Source organism: Bombus vosnesenskii, unplaced genomic scaffold (genome assembly GCF_011952255.1).
Source record: "Bombus vosnesenskii isolate JDL3184/JDL3185 unplaced genomic scaffold, Bvos_JDL3184-5_v1.1 scf7180000016274, whole genome shotgun sequence".
NCBI lineage: Eukaryota > Metazoa > Arthropoda > Insecta > Hymenoptera > Apidae > Bombus > Bombus vosnesenskii.
In genome coordinates this window covers 2,077,447-2,104,171 of record NW_022884343.1, presented here as the reverse complement: position 1 = coordinate 2,104,171, position 26,725 = coordinate 2,077,447, and the positions used below count along the sequence as shown (strand labels likewise).

At 39.5% G+C, this 26,725-nt stretch overlaps 2 protein-coding genes and 1 non-coding gene across 8 annotated transcripts in view; 1 reads left to right on the top strand and 2 right to left on the bottom strand.

The window, feature by feature from the left end:
* The window catches only part of LOC117242620 (protein cordon-bleu-like), a 96,319-nt gene that overhangs the window by 37,543 nt on the left and 32,051 nt on the right, over positions 1-26,725 (top strand). Inside the window, exon 1 of one of the 6 annotated variants that reach the window (XM_033509451.1) lies at positions 12,291-12,393. The exons of the other annotated variants lie outside the window; for them this stretch is intronic. The gene's annotated coding sequence lies outside the window, so the exon portion shown is untranslated. Of the gene's footprint in view, positions 1-12,290; positions 12,394-26,725 lie in introns of those variants that run through there. 6 annotated transcript variants of the gene reach the window in all.
* LOC117242633 lies at positions 881-3,875 on the bottom strand. The gene is made up of 2 exons (XM_033509481.1): positions 3,487-3,875; positions 881-1,368 (listed from the first exon to the last, which is right to left on the bottom strand). Exons 1-2 carry the CDS (start codon positions 3,766-3,768, stop codon positions 1,270-1,272), a joined length of 381 nt encoding a protein of 126 aa, XP_033365372.1. The 5' UTR covers positions 3,769-3,875; the 3' UTR covers positions 881-1,269.
* Trnaw-cca lies at positions 3,922-3,993 on the bottom strand. The gene has a single exon. It is a non-coding gene; the product is annotated as a tRNA-Trp (tRNA).

Sequence of the window (26,725 nt, the reverse complement as noted above, 5' to 3'; positions counted from 1 at the left end):
TCCACGAAGACCAAACATTCTCGAACGTCCTCTCGCTACCATCCTCGATACAAAACCTCTGGTTCCCCGTTTCCATTTGCATCCAGATTACTTTTTAGGCCTCGCTGTCCCCCGTTCGACCCACCTGGCCAACAATTATGGTTTTCTCCGAAATTTTCGACCGGTAGCGTAGTATTGGTGGCGCGAGGGGACGCGGCCGCTCGCGTTTATCGAAAGTAAGCACGTCGAGAGCGGCGATCAACGTTCCCCGGCGGGGACTTTCGGATGATCGCCGACTGAGGGCCGATCCGCAAGAAGCGGTCCGGCGAGATCACGCGTGGATCGGTTCTCGCCGTGGAAAAACTGGTCCCCTCGGTGGACCGCGTCGTTTCTTCTCGTGCAGCGGTCATACTTTCGTTGTTGCTGGGTCGACTTGAAATTTAGCCTCCCGTCGGAATGTTGAGTGTGGCTCTGGCCAACGACTTTTTACGTTTTATGAGCGAATGCTCGTAGAAAGACTGGCTAATTTGTTAGTACGTTCGCTGTCACGCGAATTTCTGTGTGTTTCGTGCTGGCAGTCGCGGTAGGCTCTTTGCAACATATTATGCCGCGTTTACATCGACACGCGCGAGACAAATTCTTTGATCGTGTTATTCGTACTGTTATTTCAATCGGCTGAAAAAAATGTAACAAAGAAGGAAGTTTGGTATCGTTTAATTGTAATTTGTAAAATTGATATTGTAATTAAAAAATTTGGCTAACGAGACGTCAAAGATCTTTAGAACATAATCACCGTTCGTAGGAATAAAATTTGTAATATTATCAAGTTTGTTAATTCGAGAGTTTTGTATCATTATTTAAACATTATGGTTTATAATTTGAAAATGAGAACTTTTTTCAATGGATTTAATAGAAGTGTGCAGCATGTTGAGATAAAAATGTTCTACGACGTACGAATGCAATCGTTAATTGGCTTTTTTCAAGTACGTATTTATGGAGAAGTAAGTTCTGGGAAACCAAGCGTCATTCGTCAGTTTCACGTTACTTTCTCCCTCCAGCTCGCGCAGGAAAGTAAAAATGGAGAGCGACGTCGCCTTTCCTTCCCTCGGGGAACCGACTTTCCGCAGGGTGGCCTTAATGGCGGCTAATAGGCATGACTTTCTTAAACCGGGCAGCAGCCGGTCAAAAATTATGTCCAGCCATCTACCATTCAACGCACCACTTCGTCTTCGGTCCAGAGAAACATTGTTGCGTCGCTTTCCAACATTTTTCATCGCGTCAGTCGCCGAATCAATCCTCCTCGCGATCATTATGGCCAACTGTCTGTTGGTATTCCAAAGTATATCCCTCCTTGAACTTCTGACTCGCCTTTCCAATATACAACACTTTCTGAAATTAGAAATTCCTTCTAATATGTGGTATTCTTTAGTTTTTGTCCGTGTATATTGGTTATTTAAATTACACTTTTCGGATAACCTAATCAGATTACTTTTCAAATCCTATCACAGTTGAAAATGCTATAGAAAAGTTTGCTAGCATTGGTTCCTAACCTTACCCGAGAATGGTCTTAAGGTTAGGTTAGAAACCTCTTAAGGTTAGGTTAGAAACCTCTTAAGGTTAGGTTAGAAACCTCTTAAGGTTAGGTTAGAAAACTCTTAAGTTTAGGTTAGAGTTTCTTCTAATATAATTCTTGTAATTTCTGTCGAGATATACAGACCGCTTCAATTTTTCACGTTCCAAACGTTGTTCGTAGTTTCTATAAGCCCAAGTGAGAAAATTTTGTTGCATAAAAATTCCTCAAAAGCTTTCTTTATCTTATTACATCGGTCTGTTGGAAATAGGCCTTAACGTGGACTCGAAACATGCTTTTCGCGTCTTATTATATTCTTGGAAGTGTTCCAGAGAATTTTGGTAGTGTTGGCTCGTAAATCGTGTTATTGGGAATAGGCTAAAGGATTTTTAAAGGTTGCAGTATTCGAAATAACCTTGGAAAGATCTGGAATTCCGAAAGGAATTTTTCAAGAGCTTGAGTACAAACTATCTGACAATGATTTAATTTATAAATAGGCGATCTAACGTGTAGACTTGACGCGTTTCGTTTTGGCTTTAACTGAAAATTTGAAAGGGCGATTAAATCATGGAGGATTGTTGGAATATCGTTAAAACGTTGAGAAGAAGCGCAGGTGGAAGATTTATCAGATGAGAACCTATAAATCTATAGTTGTACCCTCCGTGCTCAATAAATTTACAACTCTCGACTAACCCTAAAACGATTTCAATAACCAATCTCAACAAAGCTAATAAAAGTCACGAAAGCAAGAGTAACAGATCTATAAATCTATTCTGCGATTAACTGCAGAGTCTAAGGAACAAACAGCGTAATAAAAAGTGCGAGTAATGATAGAATTGCTTCAGCTACCAGCGTCAACCATCATATTTTTATGATTGGAAAGCACGATGGAAGGAAAAGTGTCGTTGCCACGCTTGCGAACAATTTCTGGTAGATTGTGCAGCATTAATTTATGTCCAGACTAATCACTGGCGTGCCGGTATAGGCTGGTGCGTCGAGGTCAGGGTCACGTTTATCGTACAAGGGGAAAGCGGGGAAAAAGAAACTGTTTGATCGCCATATTCAGTCGAGGAGAAACTTCTCTTCTGTCAGAAGAAAAGCTGTTTGGGTTAGGTGAATCGTAGGGTGAAAAAAGTTGAAAGAAAGTTAGCCTCTGTCTGCGACGTAGGTAGAAGCTGTAAGCTCTAACGAGACTCTACTTATCTTCAATTTTCACCAGCTACAAACCAGACAGAGACACGTCCAGTTATACCAGTTATAGTTAGATGAGATGAAGTTTAACGCGCCTGTATTTTACCAAACACTATTTGAATGTCCTAATAAAATTTCTCTATATGGGGAAGATTATGAACTGGTCATTTTGAACATTGCTGGTTTAGGTTCATCACATATTAAGAATCACAGCTCGATGCAGATACTGAAAGAGTTACAGAATTTTCATAGGCAAGTCCGTAGGTGGAAAAATGAAGAAACGTTGCTTTTTCATCGTGCCAATGTCTTAGGTGCTAATGTACATCCCAACATTGCCTCTGTATAAAACAATGTAGGCGCCACAAGCGATAGACATGGTGGAACATGTGTACACTAAACGTCCGCAATGGGTCTTGGATCGATCACAAACTATGCAACATGTTGAGAAAACTGATGGTGCAAAAAAGTCTATGATCTGCATCTGACATGCTAATCGCTTGGATTATATAAGTAAATAAATACTGTTGCTTATGAATTACTGCATAAGAGGGAACCTAACGTTGTATCATTCTATGCACAAACATTAAGGTTTTATATGAGGTGTTAATATTCAATTGATTTTATCACGATCATGAGAAATCTTAGGTGTTGTTTGTCTCGACAAGATAATGTATATATAGGGAGCAGTGGATCAAGGTGAACACTGGTATCAAGGCGAATTCTCAAGTGTGGATGAGGCTACGTACGCCTTCACGGCCTCTGATAAGGCAATTATTTTCGTTCGACGACTGGTGACACACTTTTGCCAGCCGATCATCCTGAAATCTCGCTCTTTTTCCACGCTGACTTTCGTGAAACTTTCTCGAGGAGATCCGATGCATTTTTATGAGCCGTGCCGCTGCTCGGGATTCAATGATCGTCGCCGAGTGAGTCTGAAGTTCCTGATATGGCCAGCAGGAGTAAGGTACCCGGTTTTCTTGCGAGCCATTTTTTTTAATCACAACATCCGTCATGAATAATTGGTCCATCCTTCACCTGTCTTCTCTCCAGCCGATTTCTACTCCCATAAGATATATTATCCCATAATTTCACGCCTTTGTTAGGTTAAAGGTACATATCGCTACAGCTTTTCCATTTCAACCAATTTACCGATTAGCTATAAATAGGTAGCGAATACGAATTGACCCCGACGTGATTTGAACACGCAACCTTCTGATTTGGAGTCAGACGCGCTACCGTTGCGCCACGGAGTCCGTTAATTAGGTAGCGTTATTGGTTATTAAGGTCTAGAAAACTAGCAATAGTTCAGCGACTGCTACACTGTGTCACTGTTACATTATTGGTAGTAAGTCAAAGTGTCAGTTCATATTGCAGTGCGTGTGCTTCCTGGCTTTTAATTCCCTTAGAAACTGAATTACATTGCGAAATGGGTTGATCACTGGCCTTAATTAGGGACGAGCTTATGTGTATGTATAAAGACTTGTTTTTCTTCTTCTTCAAAGACTCGTAATTCTAGTTTTTAAGTATATTATACAACATAGTCATCAATGATGATAGTCGCAATCGTGTAAGATGGCCCAGAGGATCAACAGCTATTCGAAAACGAAGATTTCGATTAGAAATATATCTTTTCGTATTACACGCATTCTGTGAAATCTGTCTTCTAATAACAAAAGTAATAATATTAATGAAATCGTACAAGTCAGGCCGAAGAACCGATGGCCAAGAAAACACAAGGATTTCTATTAAAAATACCTAAACTGAAGAGTGTGGTAACCTAACCTATACTGTGTAGTAACCGGCTGTTGGAGATAAACAGCTACGATTAAATCACGTGTACGTTGTTATCCCTCGACAGATCGATTTGTATCCAGGCTGATCTTAATGGGTGAGCAACGTCGCCCGTTAACGAGTCCTGGCTAACCAACGAAAATTTTGATTAATCGAACGACAAAGGATGACGGATGCGTACGCGAAAATTGTACACGGCCCCTCTCTGTTGCAGCGTTGTTTTTAACGTCGGTCGATAATTCAACGAGAGTTGTTCAAAAGGATGGAGCGAAGATGCGCGCGCATGCGATACCACGCGCGAGACACAAAACGTGCATCGAAACCACTTTGTTGAATATTCCAGCCGGTTGGTTGTTACTCTTCAACGAGCATCGAGGAGGAGCCCTCTTTCCTCACGCGATTTCGCGTGCTTCCAGAAATCCTGTCCTCGATGATCTGAAGGCTGGTTATTACACATATCAGATTGCCAAACTGATGGAAATTCCACTTTTCGTATAAATTTCGTAACTTTATTATCTGGATACACGATAAACGTTCAACTTCTTAAAGAAACAGCTGATTTACTGTCGTAAGTTTACTTTTAAGCAAACGACATTGATAGCATTCTGAAATGAATGTTTAACATACAAATAGAAGATTGGAAATCTCGTACGACTATACGGTAAACGAATTTCTTAATCTTACAGCGTTTCTCTATTTTTCTATTTGTACAGTTAAGCGACGTTTTGTCGCATTCTTTTTCATTTCGAAAGTTATCCGTAGGTTGTTAAATTTAGCTGCTGTACGAGCACTTCTTACACCGAGTGTATATTATGTAGACGTTAGTGTTCGATGAAAAGTAACTAGCGTAGGGAGAAAGTAACTAGGATCTAGTGAGTATCGCAGTATCTCACGCAACGTAGTCACGTTTCACATGTTCGAAGGAAACGTCCGATTAGTTTGACCCGGTTCCAAGAGATCCACGGCCTTCTCGGCTTACTTACCTTTGCTCCCCGTGCTAGAATCGATACGATCGTCCTATAAGCGCGATGAAACGCTGGTGGAAAGGTCCTTGAATGTGAACAACCTGGGATGTCGGATGACAACGACCTTGCTACTCTGACATATCCTCGTGACATCCTTTTCGCGGTGCTCGTTTTCCCGCCGCCAGTTTCGATCTGACCTTAAAACACGCGTTACATGGAAACACGGCTTTAATTGAGCTAGTCTGTGTGCGTCTCGAGACTTTTTTTTTTTCTTATGTTGGAGATATCGACATTCCAGGATGGACGATCTAAATACAGTCAAAAACGTTTCACCGCGCGTCATAGGTGACCCTGTTCGACATATTAAGCCCCGTTTTCAAATATGGCCACTGGTTCTCACGTACTTATCTCTTTGTCAATCGTTAGTGGCAGCCCTGAGACGCTGGATAGATGCTGGCTAAGCGATTTCTAATTGCACGACTGCCGCTGCATAATACATGGTTTAGAAAATGGTAGACGGTTGTCTCGAGAGTTGGCTTAAGGCGAATCCATATTTAAGAGTGCTTAGTTTCGTTAGAACAATTTCAGGTATTAGGTTAGGTCTGGGTTGTTTAACCCCTTGAGGAGATGCTGTGGTTTGGAAGGCCATACTTTGGTATTCTTTTCCGAGATAACCATACAACTTTCTTTATTGCTTTCCTGCATACGTGTTTATTAATGTTTACAAAATATTCACGATTTTTTTCAAACGATAACGATCAAAATTACTCGACTTATACGTCATTGTGCGGAAACCCTTTAAAAAAATGTGTCCTATAGGCTGACACTTCACCTGCAAAAATTGTGGACATTCTCTAGACAATAATAAACACAGGCGCAAGAAATTGATACAGGAAGATCTTATGGTTCCTTTGGACAAAATTGCAAAACGTACGCGAATACGCGAAAGAAGAGTGTATTTCGGGATGATCGTAAATTCGAAACAAAATCTGAGCTTTAAGGGCTAAGTTTTGCAATTTTCTTGGAATAAAGCTTAAGTTTATTAGCATAGGGACGATTCAAGGTTACAGAGCGCTTGCGAGGCTAAGTAATAGCCATGTAGAGTCACAGGTGAGTAGCCTGGAATCTCCGATGGCAACGACCTTGCCAGTCCGCGACGTGTCCTCGCGTTATCCTCTCTCGCCGCGGCATCCTGTTTACATCCCGGTTCACCTGACGGTAAATCGACTTCTCTTTTTCTCTTGCTCGTTCCACGGGGATTATTAATGCACGCGTGTCGAGTTCGTTCCGCTTGTTGCACGCAAGCGCGTCCCGCGCGCTTCCCCCACTCCTCTTCCAACCCATCCCCACTCCTCGCTCCACTACAGATTTACTAGCCTAGTGGAAAACATTCGGTGCTCTATTTGCTGCGCTGAAAAAGAAGAACGATTTCTGCGTGGAATGCTGTACTTTTTAGTGCTTCCAGCGATGAGTAATCGTCGAACACGTAATTATTATGGTGTTGCAGATAACACGCAAGTTTTATACGATCCTCGCTAGTGTTAATGGTACTATAATCGTTTCCTAAAATGAGAATTCCCCCCAGAGAAATTTAATTAATCTATCTCTGTAGAGTTTTTTGGCACGTTCCTCGGTTTTGAAAGGTAGTTTTGGATTCGAGTGAATGGTGAAAGGTAGAAAAGTCGATTCTTCAAAAGTCAAGATTTCGTCAATTTTTTTATTGTGGCCAAAGATGGAAATAAGATTAAAGTGATGAAAATAATACGTAATTTAGAAGAGCAATAAACTTTTATCCATCTAGTGAATTCTCTCCCGCTATCTAGGGAATTCTAGAAAGGATAATAGCGACACGAAGCAGTGAAACAGGGAATTGTGAAAATTGAAAGATCTCAGTCTATAAAATTCCCCTGAATAATTATCTATAAATCAATGATCGCAACTAGTAGTTGTACGAACCGAAGAGAATCGTAGAAAAGGCGAAGATGTTAGGGAGCGAAGCTAGCGGTCCAGTGGGAGCAATTGGTTACATAAAGAAGCCCGGTCCCGTTCCACGGAGCTGAGAAGAGAAATTGAATCGTAAGGTCGTTCCGTGACGCGTTCAGCTCGTAGCTAACGCTCCGCGGACACGTAACACGTCGCGCGTAGAATAATGTAAGACGTAACGATCGTCCGTAGGCTCGTACAGTAACACACCGCGCACAGGATGAAACACGATCCTGTCAGGTGAGCAGTGCGCCCCGTACACGTTCCCTGGCGTGACCTTATACACTTCGCGCAGCGATATTCTCTTCCGCGAAGAAAGCTCCGAGATCCCGTACACGTGGCCATCTCTACCGGGTGTCTTCAACCGTTCGGATCACCTCGATCGTCTCAGATCCCTTGCACAGGCGAAGTCGCGTTATTAGTGAAATTTTAGAAATTGCAAGTTGCGAGTTGCCAATACCAATGCGTCGTTTTATGTAACAGAAACAAATCTGCCATCTACGATAGAGCTTCATTTATTCCGAGTAATTTTAAGTTTTTAATTTCGCTGAATTTGCGTATACGAATGTGAAATTTGCTCGTGTCTATGTTACGTAAGTGAAGGGGTATAATTAGGGCAAGAAGCTGATGATCCGAAGATCAAGAAATTAATATCAACGATGGGCATATCGATGATGAGTGTTGGGGTCAGGTTCCTTCTATAATCACTGACCTACCTAATCCTTATTGTTGGGACCAGGTACTTAAGTAACAATGAACACATCGTATTGAGATTCTCCGTGCGAGTTTCTCAGGAAGCTCTAAATTGCAATCGTCTAGGGTCCCAAAACTAATCGTCTAAAGAAACAAACGAATCTATTTATCAGAAGAAGGTAGCACAAATAACAGAAAATTCCAAGATGAGTTGAAGGAAAATGAACATTTCCCTCTGCATTTTAACGCGTAGAATTCACCACCTGGCATCAATATCTCATATCCCATATCATGCGTAGAACTAAAAAGTTACCAAATTAGGTTATTCACCCTTGATAAGAGTTAGGGTCCATGAGAGGATTTCTAAAAATTGACTGAACTCCTAGGTCATCGCTGACGATTAACGTAATTATTGCTCGATCTGTATCGATTGCCCCAGTTGAATCCTCCTCAGGGGAGTTCAACGTCGCCGTGACGGTCAATTACGTTGACCAGAGTGGTTCCGCGGATCGTTAAAGTCTTCCTTGAATTCCCCGGCCGAACGATCGCATGAATGACCGCTCCTGCTCGATTCAGCGGAGCCTAGGCCGCAATTAACTCGCCAGAGAAGAAAGAATCGATACACTGGTCTTTCCTTATACCGTGGCCGAGAACGCTAGACCGAGCAGGAAGATCAATCACGTCTTGAACAGTTCCCTTTTTTTCTCCTCTGACACTGTTCAAAGTCCGCTGTATCTGTCCGCCGCTGGATGTTATTAAAAAAAAGAAACGTTTATTTAAACTGTCGTTTGTGTAAGACGGTAAATGTTCTCTCTTTTTCAAGTTGAACACGCAGAAAAATGTAGGTTGAAGGATTAGAACGAGGATAGGTGTGATTCTGACGAGACACCTTGACAATGATCACGCGTGTCAGCGTCATCGTTATTTCTTCCGAAGAAAATCTGGCATGTCCAGGTGGCAAAAAATAGTCACACGTGCTCATTGGGTGACGAGGGACATTCTCCTACCTTCGCGTAATCCTCTTTGGTCTCGCTGAGCGTGACACGAATGGATATGAGATCACTTCCTACTGTGAAGTGAATTTATGCGTGCCTCCAGTCACTTTTGAAGGATTTTTTCGATCTGTCCTCAAATACAGAATTTATTAGGCCTTCTCCTTTGCTCTGATATGCAGTGTAGAAATATTCCTTTTAATCAATGTATTTAGCTTTCAGCTAATTTGTTTGGGACAGTGTACTTTCTTTGGTATGTATCTTTACTATAGAATTACTATAGAATTCAAGTCTAGGACTATTGAATTCGTTAGGGTTGCTACATTGCCCTAGTTTGGAACATAGGAATATTCCTTTAAAGGATTAGTGTATTTAGGTTTCAACTAGTTTGTTTGGGTCAGTGTCCTTCTTTTGATTGCTAGGAATTATTGTCTACATTAAAATGAATTCATCCGTGTCTTCAGTCTCTCTTAAAGGAGTTTTTTTAATCTAGCTTGTAGAATTCAACTCGTAGAACTGAACTACAGAATTTTGTTGAGCCTCCATTTTATTCTAACCTAAAATCTAGAACCATTAGCTCTGCACGAATTCGATAGTTCAATGTACTTTTTCTCGTTGGCAATAGCTTACTATATATGTAGCATGTATTCGTAGAAGCTTCCAAAAAAGCATATTAATCACATGAAGAATGTTGCAACGTGATTTCCAAGGATAAAAGAAATGGCAATTTTTTGCCTGCGAAGAAAGGGAGACAGCTAGATACTGTTACGTGATACGTTCCACTGTTGGTAACACCGGTGTGCGTGCGCACACGTATCTGCATACAAGCGTAGCGAAACATTGAAACGAGCCTGGAGAGATCGGAGATTGCATTCCTGGCAAGGGCGTTCGCAGGTTATGTTCCCCTTATGAAGGAACTGAGAAAAGGAAAGAAAGGGGCACGCCTGAAGGTCTCTTTGGTCTCGTTCTCATGAGACGACCTGGCGTTTTTCTGTACCATCTTCGCGCTTGCTCTCACTTTTTAATCCCTTATACATCTGCGATACTTGAAATAATTCAAATTGTTTTTAAGAATTCTAGGGACTTTTTTTTATTAGATTCGGTTAGCATTGACGCATATGTTGCGTCCACTTGATTATTCCAAATTTAAATTTAATATAAATAGAATATAAAATAAATTCAATATAATTAAATTACTTCAATTAAGATTATATTTCGGTTTTTAATTTTAAAATAATAGTTCATGCAAGTATTTTTATACCTTCTCTGAGTTTGTATATTTAAAGAATCGTAACTGAATTAGTTTTAAAGCTATTGTAAGAATGTCTACAAAGATAAATGTTGAGTTTTATCTCTGCAATGTTTACGCTCTTTCATTGCCTACATTTTTTATTTCTCAGAATGAAATTACCGGCTGTAAATCATAGCGTAATGGCAATTAGAATACGTAATAAACGAACAGTAGTTTGCAAGTTGTTTGCAAACAGGTAGTGCGCTTAGTTTTTTCTGATACTAATTACATATTAATAACTCGTTGTTGTGTCGTTATGTTATTTTGTTATTTTAAACGTTTCCTTTGTTTTGCATCTTCGTGCATAAAAATTCATGATTCACGTTCGATCTTCGACGAAGGTCCTTCCTGGAATGTAAAACTCGGGGAAAAGTTTCCAATTGAAATAGTTTTCCCCTATAGGAAACGATCTACGCAAGCATTCGTCGAATCGAATGTTCTTCCCCCTTTCGAAACCAAAAGATTTCTAACGTGAATCATAAAACTCTGGGATTTACGAGATTACACGTTCTATAAGAATTTTTATTGCCGTGTGTCATCCGCCATTCATCTCTCTTGCATCTTACTTTTACTAAATTCCTACATTCTTCGCGTTAGTTTCGTAATTATCGAAAAGTTACTAGAATGTTACTAAATCTGTTGCCGGCACTTGGGCAAATTTATGGTAAAAGGAGAAAGTCAAGGCGATTGTATTACTCAACGTAAATCGAAGAAAAAACAATTTTTCATTTAGGGTCTCTTCATTTTCGAGAAAATAAATCGAAAGCAAATTTTCGAATTCCATTTTCTCGAAAATGTAGACCGAAACCTAACATTTTTTATTCTTTATCTCCGTCTTATTTTCGGCCATAGAGTCTCTCCCTCTCCTGGCATTATTCGCATCACGAATTTAGGTGCACGAATTTAGCGCACGATGACAATTTTTCTTCGACATTTTGGCCATGGAAAATTACGCGAGTGTACAAAATATATGGCAGGAGAATTGAAATAGAGTTTAGAAAACAGGTCTATTTGTATGCTAAGGTAAACACGCGTTACAAAATGGTATGTCGGCAGGTGGAATAAATTATCCCTGTGCGCGACCCTGATCGTGCGCAAATAATACTATAGATCAGTTTACGTCACTGGAACGACAATTACCGTCGTTTAAGGATGCAACATGCGCAGAACAGGTGATGACATTCGTGGCCGACCTTCTCCTAGACTCGCTCCTGGTATACATTCTTCATATTCCCCTGGAAATATTCTATGACATCCACTGTATCATTCAGAACTCGTGGCTGAACCCATCGTCAGCCATAAAGCAGCTAGGATCTTCAAAAGTTAGTGATTTATTAATATTAGAGAAAAAGGACACCGAGGAATATAATTCACTTTAGACGTTAATACACAGCTTGGAATATTAATTTCAGACGATATAAATTTTAACCCTTCTTTTTGGCCTAATTGAAAAATTATTGCCTATAGACTTAAATCATTATCAAATATGAATAATTTATTAAGTAGTGTCAGACACTGCTCAGCCATTACTCAGGTAGAAATATTTCTCTCGGACCATTTGAATGGCATCCATAGGCGACCTTCTCACGAGACCCAAACTGGGGACAAAATGAACGGAAGGAAAAAGGAAGGCGGTGGCATTGCAAGGCTGCTGGCCGGGTTTTGCAATCGCGTTGTGATGCAATCGGACCACGAAGTCTCGTCGCGACACTGAAACGAATCCACCTGCGTGTTCAGTGAGAGACAGCCTTGCCTCTGGTTTATTTCGTGTTTTCGAACAGTGCTCCAACGATTATCGTTATAGGCAAGATTGCCGTTTCTTCGTCACGGGATCGTGTTACCTTCCTCTCCTCGTTTTTTTTTTTTTGTTTTCTTTATCTACGCTGCCAACCGAAACACAGATGCTTAGGGAATGGTTTAACGTCCTGTGGATTCACGGTACATGCGTTTCTTTGTTCTTGTTCGGTTTTTTTAGTCCTTTTACCGTGACTCTTATACTCGCTAACGCGTGCAAGCTTTCGCGTGCATGCGTTTACGTGTTTCATAGGAGAAAATAGGAACGCACAGGGGCACATAGTGTAACTGATATACATCATGCTGGACTAAAGTGTTTTTTAAGAAAACGCTTTTTTAAGAAACTTGTTCGTCCTAAATCTCGTGTGAATTTTTTTTAATTTTTTTTTTATTTAATATTTCACATTCACAATTTGTCCAATTCGTGTGAATTGGCGTAGAAATATTAATTGTCAGAACTATATCTGGTAGCGGCTTGGTCGTATGTATATTTTATTATAACTTGTGTAACGGTAGAACTGTATTTACTGGTAGAACACCGTACCATCAGGTTGAGTGAATTCTTGACAATTACACCCAATTATGCGAACGTTTAATTCCCATTTTATGGATGAAAAATGACAGGCAGTGGAGGGAACCGGCGAATCTCTGTTACGCGAGACGTTTGATCCCGGATGAAACGCGAAATAAGCGCGGTTCTAATGGACTGCAAAGAGTCAGATAAAAAAAAACTTATCATCAGTTTACGGCGATGGAATTCACTTGGACCCGGTTTGATGGAACAGTAACTCATAAATATAGCTTAGAAAGTGATAAACGTGGAATGTCTGCACGTGTGAGAATTGAGTTGGGTTTCGTTATTAGAAGACTATTTACGACGTTGTTTGAAACCATGATTATATCTAATCTATAGAAGTTGGCGTTTGTTTGGCCAATCTTGGGACGAATTGTTCATAGACTGTACTTTGGTCGTGTTCTTCCTAGTCATCGTGTATACCCAGTAATTATGATACAAATAGTGGAATTTTTCCAATTTCTAAGCACCACTTTGCAAGTCCGTAGAGAGGCCAATTTTGGCGAACCAGTACTCGAGTAAGTACTACCAGTTTAACCAGTTACGATCATCAAGTTGTGTTGTTATATTTTAATCGACGAGAGAGCTTTGTGCACTGTTCAACGTGGACCCTCGTGGCGAGGCTGTGAGAGACAATAGTGTTAGCAACTTTCTCTTCTGCATGTGATGATAATCGGCCGGATATCGACTACATGCTCATGCACACAGTGTATAGAGTACCCACTGTAGCATAGTGTTAGTGTACATATATTGCAGCGATACGATACCGAAAGAAGAATGTTCATCGAAGAAGTTATCATCTTACAAATAGTCGCGATATATCTGAAAACACGAAATTCCAGAAAGTAATTCACAGTAGGCACTCGTATACGGCGAAACGAAGAAATGGAGGACGCGTTAACCGAACCGGATAATTGCAGTATCATGTTTCGTTGTCGATATTGGATTTATCTGGCGATAGGCGCGGTGTCCGTTACGAACAAAAAATATCTCCATTCCAGGCGTTTATTTATTTTTCCAGGTGTCGATAATCCGACTGGCTCATTTAAACAATGGTATTTTTAATTCGATAAGTGTATTAGTCATCGACGTTTCTTCGAGTGGATCAAACTTGGCCGGATTAGTACGATGACGTAATTCGATTAGTCATCGATTTGGATTAATTACAATTATTATTGTTTATGTGCGGACCTCTATATTTTATATTTTTTATTCCTCAGCGAAATATTAATTTTCTAAATATTATTTTTATCGGTTATTTATACTTTATTTTATCTTGCACGTTCGAGTTTCACACAAATGCATAAAAATATTGCCAGCCCTTTCATTCTCTTTCTTCGAGCGAAAGATTCCACGAGGACTTCCGCATTCGTAATTTCCCTGCGAGTCTCAGCGAGCTCTCCGGTCCACCGAGGAAAGTTGTTTATAGCCATTCCCCTTCTTATTTCCCCTCTTCCACCGACCGTCCAACACAACCCGTATCATTGAGCTCGCGTGAATTCTAATCGCTTTTTACGTAATATGAAGCAGGGCTGCGTGCAAGGAATGCATCGTTGCGCTTCTTCTTCCATGGTTGAAAGGCTTCGCCGGTTCCTGTCGATGCAACCTGGCGCACGGTGCTCGTAAATCAGCCTGTTTTTAGTCATGCTATCGTTAGCCAGGCTAGTTCTTACTCCCTGTCTTTAAGACATTAGGCATTGGGACAAGAAACTTGCCTGATGAACCTGGAGCAAACTTGCTCGTTGGCGTGGTTTCGTGAAAGGAGATTCTAGGTTTGTATCAAGGTCCAGGCTAGATCTTGCGCTATAGTCTAACCAGCCAGAGTTGGCGTTGCGGTGGCGAGGATCTCGTCAAGATCATTTGGTCTAATTGTAATGAATTTAGGTAGCTTGTCATAGGGAAAAGTAGGGTGATCTAATCAGATCTAGTGTGATCATGTGGTCTAATTGTGATGAGTCTGTGTAGAATGATACAGGACATGATACAAGAAGGTCATCTTTCTAGCCACATATGTTGAGGAGCTCTAGTAGCAAGGATTCTGTCAAGATCATCTTCCTAGTCACATATGCTGAGCAAGTCGAGTAGCAAGGATTTTGTCAAGATCATTTGGTCTAATTGTAATGAATTTAACTAGCTTGTCACAGGGAAAAGTAGGGTGGTCTAATCAAATCTAATGATAAGGACTTAGCCAAGAGATCGTTTGCTCTAATTATGATGAATCTGCGTAGAATGATATAGGCTGAAGTAGATTACAAAGATCATCTTGCTAGCCACATCTGCTGAAGAAGTCTAGTAGCAAGGATTGTGTCAAGATCATTTGATTTAATTATGACGAATTTGGTCACAGGGAAGTAGAGTGATCTAATCAGATCTAATGGTAAGGACTTAAAGATCATGTGGTCTAATTGTGATGGGTCTGTGTAGAATGATAGGACATAGTACATTAAGAAGGTCATCTTTCTAGCCACATATGCTGAGAACTCTAGTAGCAAGGATTTTGTCAAGATCATGTGGTCTAATTGTAATGAATTTAGGTAGCTTGTCATAGGGAAAAGTAGGGTGATCTAATCAGATCTAGTGTGATCATGTGGTCTAATTGTGATGAGTCTGTGTAGAATGATACAGGACATGATACAAGAAGGTCATCTTTCTAGCCACATATGTTGAGGAGCTCTAGTAGCAAGGATTCTGTCAAGATCATCTTCCTAGTCACATATGCTGAGCAAGTCGAGTAGCAAGGATTTTGTCAAGATCATTTGGTCTAATTGTAATGAATTTAACTAGCTTGTCACAGGGAAAAGTAGGGTGGTCTAATCAAATCTAATGATAAGGACTTAGCCAAGAGATCGTTTGCTCTAATTATGATGAATCTGCGTAGAATGATATAGGCTGAAGTAGATTACAAAGATCATCTTGCTAGCCACATCTGCTGAAGAAGTCTAGTAGCAAGGATTGTGTCAAGATCATTTGATTTAATTATGACGAATTTGGTTGTATTAGATGAACACAGGGAAAAGTTATAATAGATTAAGAAGGCCATCTTTCTAGTCACACATGTAGACCTGTGCTGCGGTAGATTCATATATCAACTCTGGCTGTCTCGACTTTGGTCTGTTTTGTTCCACAAATTAACCCTAGCTCTGTGTACGTGAGGTGATTAGGCGGTTGGCATGTTACGATTCACGCTTGATGTCTGAATGATCAGTGTTTGATTGCCAGTTTCCTAGGTCCTCAGAGATATTACTGGCGTCAGCAATTTTGGCTGTTTTTAAAAAAATTCCCTTTGCATTAGAAATATTATTTGGGTCAGTGTATCGCGAAACTGCCACTGTTAGCAACAATTTTTGCCCATCCTTCGGACCACTGCTAACTTATCATTCTGTTTTTTCTTCTCTGTTGCAGGTAAGTCGAGCCCTGAAGTATAGAGTACACCTTGTCCAAACCGGTAAAGCTTCTACTATAATGATCAGTATCTGGTATAACGATATAATGATAAGTATCTAATATAAGGATAATGAAACAGAGGAAACTATCAGGTGGACGTTTGAAGATCAGTTTGTAGTCTAAGTATCTGTGTGTCTGTGTATTATCGAGTCATGATATGGAAAATTTCACTGTACTTGCGATTCGCGGTATTTCCTCATTTTACTGCACTTTTTGCGTGCCATGCCATCGTTATGCAACGATCTTTCGTTCGTCGACGAACGAAAGTCGTGGGAGTGGAGAAGTGCGATATAGATTAGTTTGCGAGCCAGTCTAGTCCACTTTCTCGCACTGAAGAAAGCTACCGGCATAGATAAGGGGCCTATGGAGCCCATTGATTGAGCCAAAATTAATTACTGGTCCAGCACAGCCTACAGTCTCAGTCCTGGATGCTTGACTCGTAGAGAACACTGCAAGTGGGAAAATTGAAAATTGTCGATCCTTTATTGGCAAGTGTACTGCATACCAATGAGAAAACCGTAGTGTAGAATTTAAATGCAATTTCCCTTCCTAAATTGTTATTGACAATTCTAGAAGATGGTGTGACAATCTCAAATGAAGAAAGATGTAAGTATCAATGGATACTAGATAATTGTACTTTTGGCTTTCGTCTATGCCATCTATCTAAACCTAAATGAATGACATATTCAGATTTTTTTACAATTAAAGGTGCCACAGGTATCTTTCTGCAGATACACTTACCTCTTTCATGAATTTGGACTGCATTAAGTCACAAGACTTTTCCCCCTGAGAAACTTGTTTCTTGGTGCTTGCAGTGTTTTCTACAAACAGTCTTCAACCATGAGACTCACAGCTTACCGAAAGTCCTGAGTAGCAGTATCTTCTCAGTGCAGGAGTCTGAAGTTTGCTACAATCTGATGATACGTTGGTCTTATAAGAGAACATAAAGGTTTGAAGTTAGCTAAGTTGAGAGTTATTGGCAGTTTGCTAAAGAAATACCGATCAATTTGAAATAGCTAGTACAGTTAATAGTCGTTATATGATCACTGCCATAGATGACCAAGGTCCTTTGCACATTGCTGTATATGATATTATACAACATGAGTTTTCAAGGTAAGCTTGACTGTCAGGAGCATTACTGAACTTGACTGGTTCTAATAGCTAATCTATATTTGGATTAGATATAATTGAAGCCCGCAAGAAGGAAGTATCACGGTTAGAATCATCAAGCACTCTTGGCAAGATTAATTACTACTCCAGGACAGGGAAGGATAATTGTTGAACGATGATAGAGCCTGAAAAATGGATGAGAGAGATTTATGCTAACTCAATAGTTGCTGTTATTAACTGATTGCAAGCAATTGACGTTTTAAGCGACCTTTAACGTGCGTTACAAAGCAACCAGTTTACCGGCGAACAAGCTAATCCATGAAATCGTAATGACTATGATAATGATGATTTCTAGTTTGTCGAGCCGACTAATGGTCGCGCTACCTTCACTTGGGCTACTAATGAACGTTGCAGAAGGAGAGTAATCGAGGAAACTACTGCGTTTTTCCTCTCCTTTTTTTCTTTTTTCTTTTTTAATTTCACAAAGCAAAAGTGAAAATTCCTCGCTGGCGTGGAAAGTTAAAATCCAAACGTTGAAATTGGAAAAAGAAAGGAAAAAATTCGTTCGCTTGACACGGTGTTGCGAATGGAATGTTTGCATAATTCCTGGCATATAACAGAATCAGGAAGAGTTAGATTTACGAGGAGGGGAAAGGAATCGTTGCACAGCCAGCTTGCATAATCGTGTGTGCACAGGTTGCATCAGGAAATGCATCGAATAGTTTTTATCTCTGCCAATTAAGCTTTTATTTCGACTATCTCTGGTAAAATAATTTTACTTTATCCTTGGATGGCTGGAGCTGCTTCATTTTTAGCTCATGCGATCTTCTCTTACTTTCTTTCTTACATCTATTATTGCTATTGTCCTGGTTTTCTTAAGTTTGATGAACGACATATAAGTTGAAGTTTCTTGATGATAAAGGTTCTCCTCTGAACTAACTTCCTTGAAACTTTGATCAAAAATAGACAATTGTGGCTTCTTCTTAAAGAAATTACATTGCCCTTTTAAATGCCATCTTTAACATTCTGTCATATTTCTTTTCTACAGAACCAATTTACAGTGAGAGCCGTGTCTGTCATTCTTTCACTGTGTTCTAATTGTAAATCGTGTCAGATAGTCAGATTGGAGAGCACCGTTAGTCCATATAAAGTAATATTAATAAAATCATATGCAGTAAGAGGAACATTGGTGCTTACCATTTTTACCATTTCAGACTGAGAAATCGCATCTCTGGTCAGAATGCTGTTGCTATAGGTTGCATGTACAGTTAACGTTCTATGTGTGCAAGATAATCAGCATGGATTGTTATCTGGACTGAAGTAATAAAGTCTGCGTGGAAGCTGTCACGTTTGATCCACGTGGTGGTAACCGTTCCTCCTTTAGATACTTTAAACGGATAAGAGAGAGCACGGTTCCCTTGGAAAAAGCGCTTGGAATGCTATTTGGAACGATGGAGATTGGTTCGTCCGACGGATTTCAGATAATTACGTGGGTGAAATTGTGGAACGTTTCGATACCAACCTACGTTCGATAGAATCTTGTAGAAAGAAGGATGGATCTGTTGGTAGTAGAAAACGGCTGCTTCTAGAGTCTTGATAAACGCGGCAATTGCAACAAGAAGGTTCGAATAAATTGTAGACCCGCAATTCTTTGACGTACGTGTGATAAGCTTTTTCTTTAAATGACGGATATTGAGAGATGGTTTTTCCGATTGAAGAGAAAGCCAGCAGATCCAATGGCTGATATGACTAATCCGATGTGACGAAGTTGAGAGACGTCTGACAATTCTGGATCAATATCAGTCGTTCCACTTTCTATTTAATAATAGAGTCCAGCCAGCGTAGATAATTTTATTATCTTTAAAAAAAAGCCATTTACTTTGGCGAATTATCGTGTGGAATAGCTAGGTAGCTCTGATCATGCCATGCAAAATAATCGTAATAAGGTGAAGCAGAGATTGACTCGATTAACATTCCTGTTGCTCGTGCGTCCAGGTACAGTCAGGTAAAATCTTCTGAAATTCCAAGTTATTCGCCTCTTGTTCAGGCTAGTAAATCTTGCTGTTCTAGTTAGCTTGGCCATCCAGTCCCATGTCGTTAGTTATCGAGGGACCTGCCTGTAGGGACGAGACACGGCGGGACTGAAAAGAGAGCAAAGATGGAATCTGGACGTATTTATGATGCTCCCGTGATTAGTGCATCTCCTCCTACCTTGTCTCGCTTCTCTCTTTACCTCGTTTCGCCCTTTGCTGTCCTTTGCACGTTTCCACTTACTGACTACGGTTCTGATGGATCGTCTTTCGGTTCTGTTCCAATCCCATTTTCTCTCCCTTTGTTTTCTTTTTTCTTTTCGTATTTCTGAACATTAATTTATAATACTATCCTTGACTCGTAAAATCTTAGGCTTGCACCTATCGTGGTTTCGACAGTTTGAAGATTTGGAGGACCGATAATCTGAAAGATTCTGAAACTTAACAGCGTAGGAGATCGGAAATTCGAAAGTCTGAAAATTTGGTAATTCGTGAGTCTGAAAATATGCAAGCGCGGAATCTTCAATGTCCAAAGTTTGGACATTTGGAAATTTTGGGGATTGAAAAATCGAGAAACTCGACTTGTATTTCGGTGCCTGAGAATCTAGGGATTTAAAAAGCTTGAAAGTTCGTAAATCTGATGGGTCATTGATTTAGATCTTGTAAGTGTCTGAAAGGCTGAAAATTTGGAGATTTGAGAGTTCAGAAGCTTGGAGATTTGAATACTTCAATGTTTCCAAAGGTATTTTAGAGATTGAAATGTCTGAAAATTCGCCAATTCGATGGTCTGAAGGTCTGAAAGTTTGAAGATCTGGAAATTTAAAAGCTGGGAAGCTTGAAAATACAGAAACGTCAAGTACTGGAAATTTGCAGATTTGGATACTTCAGAGTCTGAAAGTTCGAAGGTTTGAAAGTCTGAAAGCTTTGAAAAGGTTTAAAAGTCTGAAAGATCGAAGATTTAAAAGTCCGAAAGCTCGAAGATTTAAAGGTCTGAAAGCTCGAAGATTTAAAGGTCTGAAAGCTCGAAGATTTAAAAGTCCGAAAGTTCGAAGATTTAAAAGTCTGAAAGCTCGAAGGTTTAAAAGTCTGAAAGCTCGAGGATTTAAAAAGTCTGCACTATTCGAAGATCTAAAAGTCTGAAAGCCCGGACATTTAAAAGTCTGAAAGCTCGTAAATTTGATGGTTTACATGTCTGAAAACCTGGGCATATGAAAGTTGGAAAATCTGTAACTATAAAAGTCAGAAAATCTGGAACTATAAAAGTCGGAAAATCTGGAAATCTTGTCATCCAAATTCTCATACAATTTTCGCTTATACGATTCACTGCCCTAGTATATATCACTCTGAATAATTTTCTACAGTTTCAGTCTCGAGTCCTAAAACCTTGGCTCTTCCTATGGCTGATCCTCGCCGGTAGTCCTTGTATTCTTCCATGACGATCTCGTTGCTCTTCTTCTAGTGCGTGAGACAGGCATGTAGCTTGCGACCGTGTGTGCGTGTAATGCGCGCGCGTGAGGTAGAAGAGCAGCCTCCGGAGAAGCTCTCTCCGAGGAGGTCGCGAGCAAGGCCATTTGGGGCGTTGCCCTCCTGAGCTCGATCTCGAGCTTACATATGGCCGGTTATCCACACGTCGAGCACTCGTTCAGCATCGATCTACTGGGTGTCCTGATTCGATCCTTACCTATGTTTCTTCGAAAGTAACGTGTCAAATACGGATATCCGCCTTATAACACAGTTCTCTAGTCAACTGTTTTTGACGAGTATACTCGTCACGAAGAAATGGCAATATTTCGCCTTACGACGAGTATACTCGTCATGCGTAAGAAGCAGTTACAATTTGCTGTTTAAATTGCAAGTCTAGCGGAAACTAAAATATATTCGTCAATCTTAAGATCTTTTGAACATTTGGAGGCCAAGACCAAGAAATAAAAAATAAGCAGCAAATAAAAACTCGATAATTAACCGAAAGTGTTACATATCAATACTACTTATGCTAATTGTAAAAGAATGCCGTCGACTTTTTGTCAGAAAGATCTTCATTTGCTACTTAAAAGCGAATTAAAAATGAATTAAAAATTTCAACGTTCAGATTCAACTGTGAGCAAACTATGCACACGCTTGGGCATCACAGCTTAAAAACTTAGGGTACTGCTGTTTCAGAATTTGTCGGTGGATTTTAATGATGGGGTCGGAATTCAGCTCGTGCAACGTGAGCAGGCAATAATCTTATTGCAGTACAGAGTGAGTACGGAGACTATAATCCGAAGGTTAGGAGCAACGCATTAAGAATACTGATTTGTCTGGGATTAATGTTAATGAGGCGTGTAGGTGCCATTGTTTGGTTACTAAGATATTTATAGATGACGATTGTTTTATCCTACGTAATTGTGCTGCTGACAACCTTGTTACATGAACTCAGCGATTAATATATGTTCACCGTGAACTTAGTAATTTTCTGCGTTGGAAGGTCATCGCTTTAGCATATTGAATCACACAGCAGGAGCAACCACTATACCGAATAAATAACGTTTACAGACGTTAGAATGAAATTCTAAATAGCAAGGGTTTGTCCCTAAATTTTGGTGCCCCAATTAGGCAACTGCCTTCTTTGTTAATAAATCCATAGTAGTGGGAATTCGATCAGCTAATTAGACGAATCTCTCTCGTTGCATTAGACATGTGGTCATCTGAACAATTGATGAAATTAGATGAAACTTAGGGGCACCTCTTAAATCCTAATGCACAGACCTAAATGGTAGACACAAGAAATAACTTTTAGCTCCTTCCATGGAACAGTAACTAGCTCTGCTCGTGGAATTAGATGAATCTCTTTAATTGCACTGGACATTTAGTCATCTGAACAATTGATGAAGTTGAAGAAAACTTAGGGGGGTTTCTTGAATCCTAATGTCCTGACCTAAATGATAGACACAAGAAATACCTTTCAACTTCTTCCATGGAACAGTAACGAGCTTTGCTGATGAAATCAAATGAATCTCTTTAATTGCATTAGATATTTGGTCTCTTGAACAATTGATGAAATTAAATGAAACTTAGGGGCACCTCTTAAATCCTAATGTCCTGAGCACAGATCTAAATGGTAGACACAAGAAATAACTTTTAGCTCCTTCCATGGAACAGTAATGGGTTTTGCTCATGGAATCAGATGGATCTCTTTAATTACTTTAGATATTTGGTCTCTTGAACAATTGATGAAATTACAAGAAACTTAGGGACATCTCTTAAATCCTAATGTCCTGGGCACAGATGTAAGTGGTAGACACAAAAAATAAACTTCAATTCTTGCCAAATGTCTTTGGGATAATACCACGATTAAGATCAACTAAAACCAATGTCAGAACTGAGAATTCTTAACAAAAGACTCGACCAGAAGACTCTGGCTCTCGATTATCTGGCTTCTTTTCGCCATCTCCTTGATCTGGACTTGGAAAGTCTTCCTTGAGAAACGCTCCTGCACAATTGCGCCCGAGTTCCCAGAGGTGAGAACAGCCTGTGACGAGGATCGAGTTTCTTGGTGGAAGTTGTGCAAGTGTATTACCGTCTTCTTAAAACAATAGCTGCTGCTCCTTCGCTCGCACAGGTTTATTAAACTAGGAACAGAAATTAAATACCAAACTGTTGGACGTCTCTCTGTCTGTTAATACCGTTCCAGTATCGCTCATGGCGAAGATCAAAGGCAGGAAGATTGCACTCTCTTGCAGAAATAATTCCTCCGTTACGTTTCTTCCCATCCAACAAAGAGATGGACCAACAGGTGGATCAAGAATATTGGATATCTTGTATATCAGACGCAACGACATTTCGCAACGTGTTACATAGCTTTAGTGAATTTAAATATAATAACAGACTAATATCTTCGTCGACGATCTTCTAATCCTTTGATTAGCGACTGTGTGGAGAAAGGAAACAAGTATTTGTAGAGTTGAAAATGTGAAAAATTGGAAGGTAGAAATTGAAGGGTAGAAAAGTGAAAACTTGAAAATTTGAAAAATTGAAAATTCGCTAGTTCGAGAATTTGGAGGATTGAAAAATTGACAATTTGAAAAATTGTATAATTCAAGATTTGTAAGAGTGAAAGTTTGACAGAAAGTTTGGAAGATTGACAATTTAGAAAACTGGAAATTTAAAAGACTAAGGATGTGAAATAAAAATCTTTAGCAGCTTGGCGATTCGAAAATTCATATGGCTGTGAATCTAAAAGTTTGTAAGTTGGAAGGAAACTTAGAAATCCGAAACCAACCATTTGTAGCGCTGAAAGATGATCTTACGTGATACGAAACGGCGTATAAAATTGTAAATTCGATTCGGTGTTGGTTGCAGGTTTATGTTCAATTGTAATCATCAGAGAGAAACGAACGGCTGGATCGTTATTATTGATTCACCTACTGCCGGGAGTTACATAAATCCATGGGCGTACATTTTATTTTCTATAAAACGTTTTCTGTTACTTTCGTTAAAAGAAACCAACCAGAACGTGTTAGGAAGCGAGTGCCGACTTATTTTTTACGCTCGAGGTGGTCAGAATATGTGCCAGGAAATTACTTGGAAATTGAAGAAATTAACACGATTCAACTAAGGCAATCTAATCTAAGCACAGTAGAGTGCGTATAAGAATAGTCCAACGTAGAAAATTTGCAAATGAAAAATTCCAATTAATATTTAGTAACTGAAAATATCTGAACATATTTTGTAGCAAGCGATGACATAATGTCTAGAAGCTAATAATAAAAATTTGAAAATGAGAAATTTGAAGATGTGGAAATTCAAAACATTTGAATACTATAAAGATATTTGAGAATTCTAATACTTTTGGGACCCGAATATTTAGGAACTCTTATGTTCGGGAGGATTAATATTTGCGAACTCTAATATTCGGGATCGTCGATATTTGGGCACTCTAATATTTGGAAGCACTAATATTTGAGAGTTCTAATACTTTGCGAGTGCAATATTCGAGAACTCTAATATTCGGCAGCATTAATATTTGGGAACTCATATTTGGGAACATTAACATTTTCCAGCTCTAATATTAGAGAACTATAATGTATGGGAACTCTAATATTTGAGAGTCCTAATACTTAGGGACTGTAATATTTCAGAACTCTAACTTTTGTAAACATTAATATTTGAGAACTCTAATATTCGGGAGCGTTGATATTTGGGCACTCGAATATTTGGGAACTCTAATATTTGAGAGTTCTAATACTTAGGGACTATAATATTTGAGAACTCTAATATTCGGGAGTGTTGATATTTGGGCACTCGAATGTTTGGGAACTCTAATATTTGAGAGTTCTAATACTTAGGGACTATAATATTTGAGAACTCTAATATTCGGTAGCGTTGATATTTGGGAACTCTAATATTTGAGAGTTCTAATACTTAGGGACTGTAATATTTGAGAACTCTAATATTCGGGAGTGTTGATATTTGGGCACTCGAATGTTTGGGAACTCTAATATTTGAGAGTTCTAATACTTGGGGACTATAATATTTGAGAACTCTACTATTCGGTAGCGTTGATATTTGGGCACTCGAATATTTGAGAGTTCTAATACTTAGGGACTGTAATATTTCAGAACTCTAACATTCGTGAGCATTAATATTTAAGAACTCTAATATTCGGGAGCGTTGATATTTGGGCACTCGAATATTTGGGAACTCTAATATTTGAGAGTTCTAATACTTAGGGACTATAATATTTCAGAACTCTAATATTCGGGAGTGTTGATATTTGGGCACTCGAATGTTTGGGAACTCTAATATTTGAGAGTTCTAATACTTAGGGACTGTAATATTTCAGAACTCTAACATTCGTGAGCATTAATATTTGAGAACTCTAATATTCGGGAGAGTTGATATTTGAGCACTCGAATATTCGGAAGCATTGGTATTTGGGTGCTGTAATATTCGGGAATATTAACATTTGGCAGGTCTAATATTAGAGAACTCTAATATATGGGAATTCCAATTGTTGGATCGTTCGCGGAGAGACACGTTCGCGGTAGATCGCGTCAATTAGAGTCGTAAATTCTCCTTACGATTAGATAATCGACCCCATGAATTGGTCGATCGCCTATTTCCATTAGGATAATAAAGATGGTTGACTGATTATAACACTGAAGTAACAGGTTATAATATATACTTTATTCCAACAACTTGGTAGATATAAATAGTTACGCGTCGTGCGTATAGACGTATTCTCAGAGACGTGTAAATGGTAAGTTACAACTGATGATTGATCAAAACATTGACTGGTCAACGGATGAAAAATCAGTCAAAGATGTTGACTGATCTAAGCCTGATAAACCAGTGAAGTTTGGTGACGATGTTGTCGCAGAGGAAAACTATTGCTGGGGGTTGCTCGCCCCACCACCGGTCGTTTCCGTATGGAAATAATTGACCTTCCCATTGTTTACCTGATTGGACAATAACCATAAGCAACGTCTCGACTTGAAGATCTTCTATAACAATTAAGGACCTTAACGGTGAAATAAAAATGCTTAGTTTTATGACAGTTCCTTAGGATCATTGTCCGTATTGACCGTCTTGATAGATAGATTCTGGTTTATGTAAAGGGTCATCGGACGTAACACCAATACTTGACAGTGCTAATATTTTGGATTTCTAATACCACCTGGGAAGCCTAATGTTTAAGGATTCGAGAAATTTCACATTAATAAATAAATGCAGTGCTGCATTAACAGAACGCCTTTAATAGGATAGATGCTCGTAGATATGTTTAATACGATCATAAATAATTAATCTGGTTAGCTGGCACATCGTAAAAACAAATGCAACGTATAGGTTATGTTACACGTTTCACGCAATACTAATCAGAATTGCTTAACAGACACGCTGTACATTACATTATAACAAATCAGATGCCACGAAACCGTGGCAATTGCAACAGAATAATTGGCTGATAAAAATGTTGGTCTAACAGAGAGAAAAAGTGATAGGAATGTGTATGGAGGAGACACAAAGCGCCACGATCGCGTTATATGTATCGTCCCTAATGGCGTCATTAAATTAAACACCGTTATTCGTCGAAATTACGTCCTCTTACGTCACGAAGCGGCGATTACGTCGACTTACATGCTTCAACAAGTGACTTCGTGAATGCTCGTATTTCATGCAGCGATGGCCACTCGCGTTTCTTTCCTGCAAGAAAGTTTGTCGACGTTCAGTAAACCAGATCCAGTTGAATGTTATTAGAATGAGTAATATGGCCAGCCATTAGCGCTAAAAGTACTGCCTTCGATCAAACGACACTGTAATCTTACAAAGCGATGCT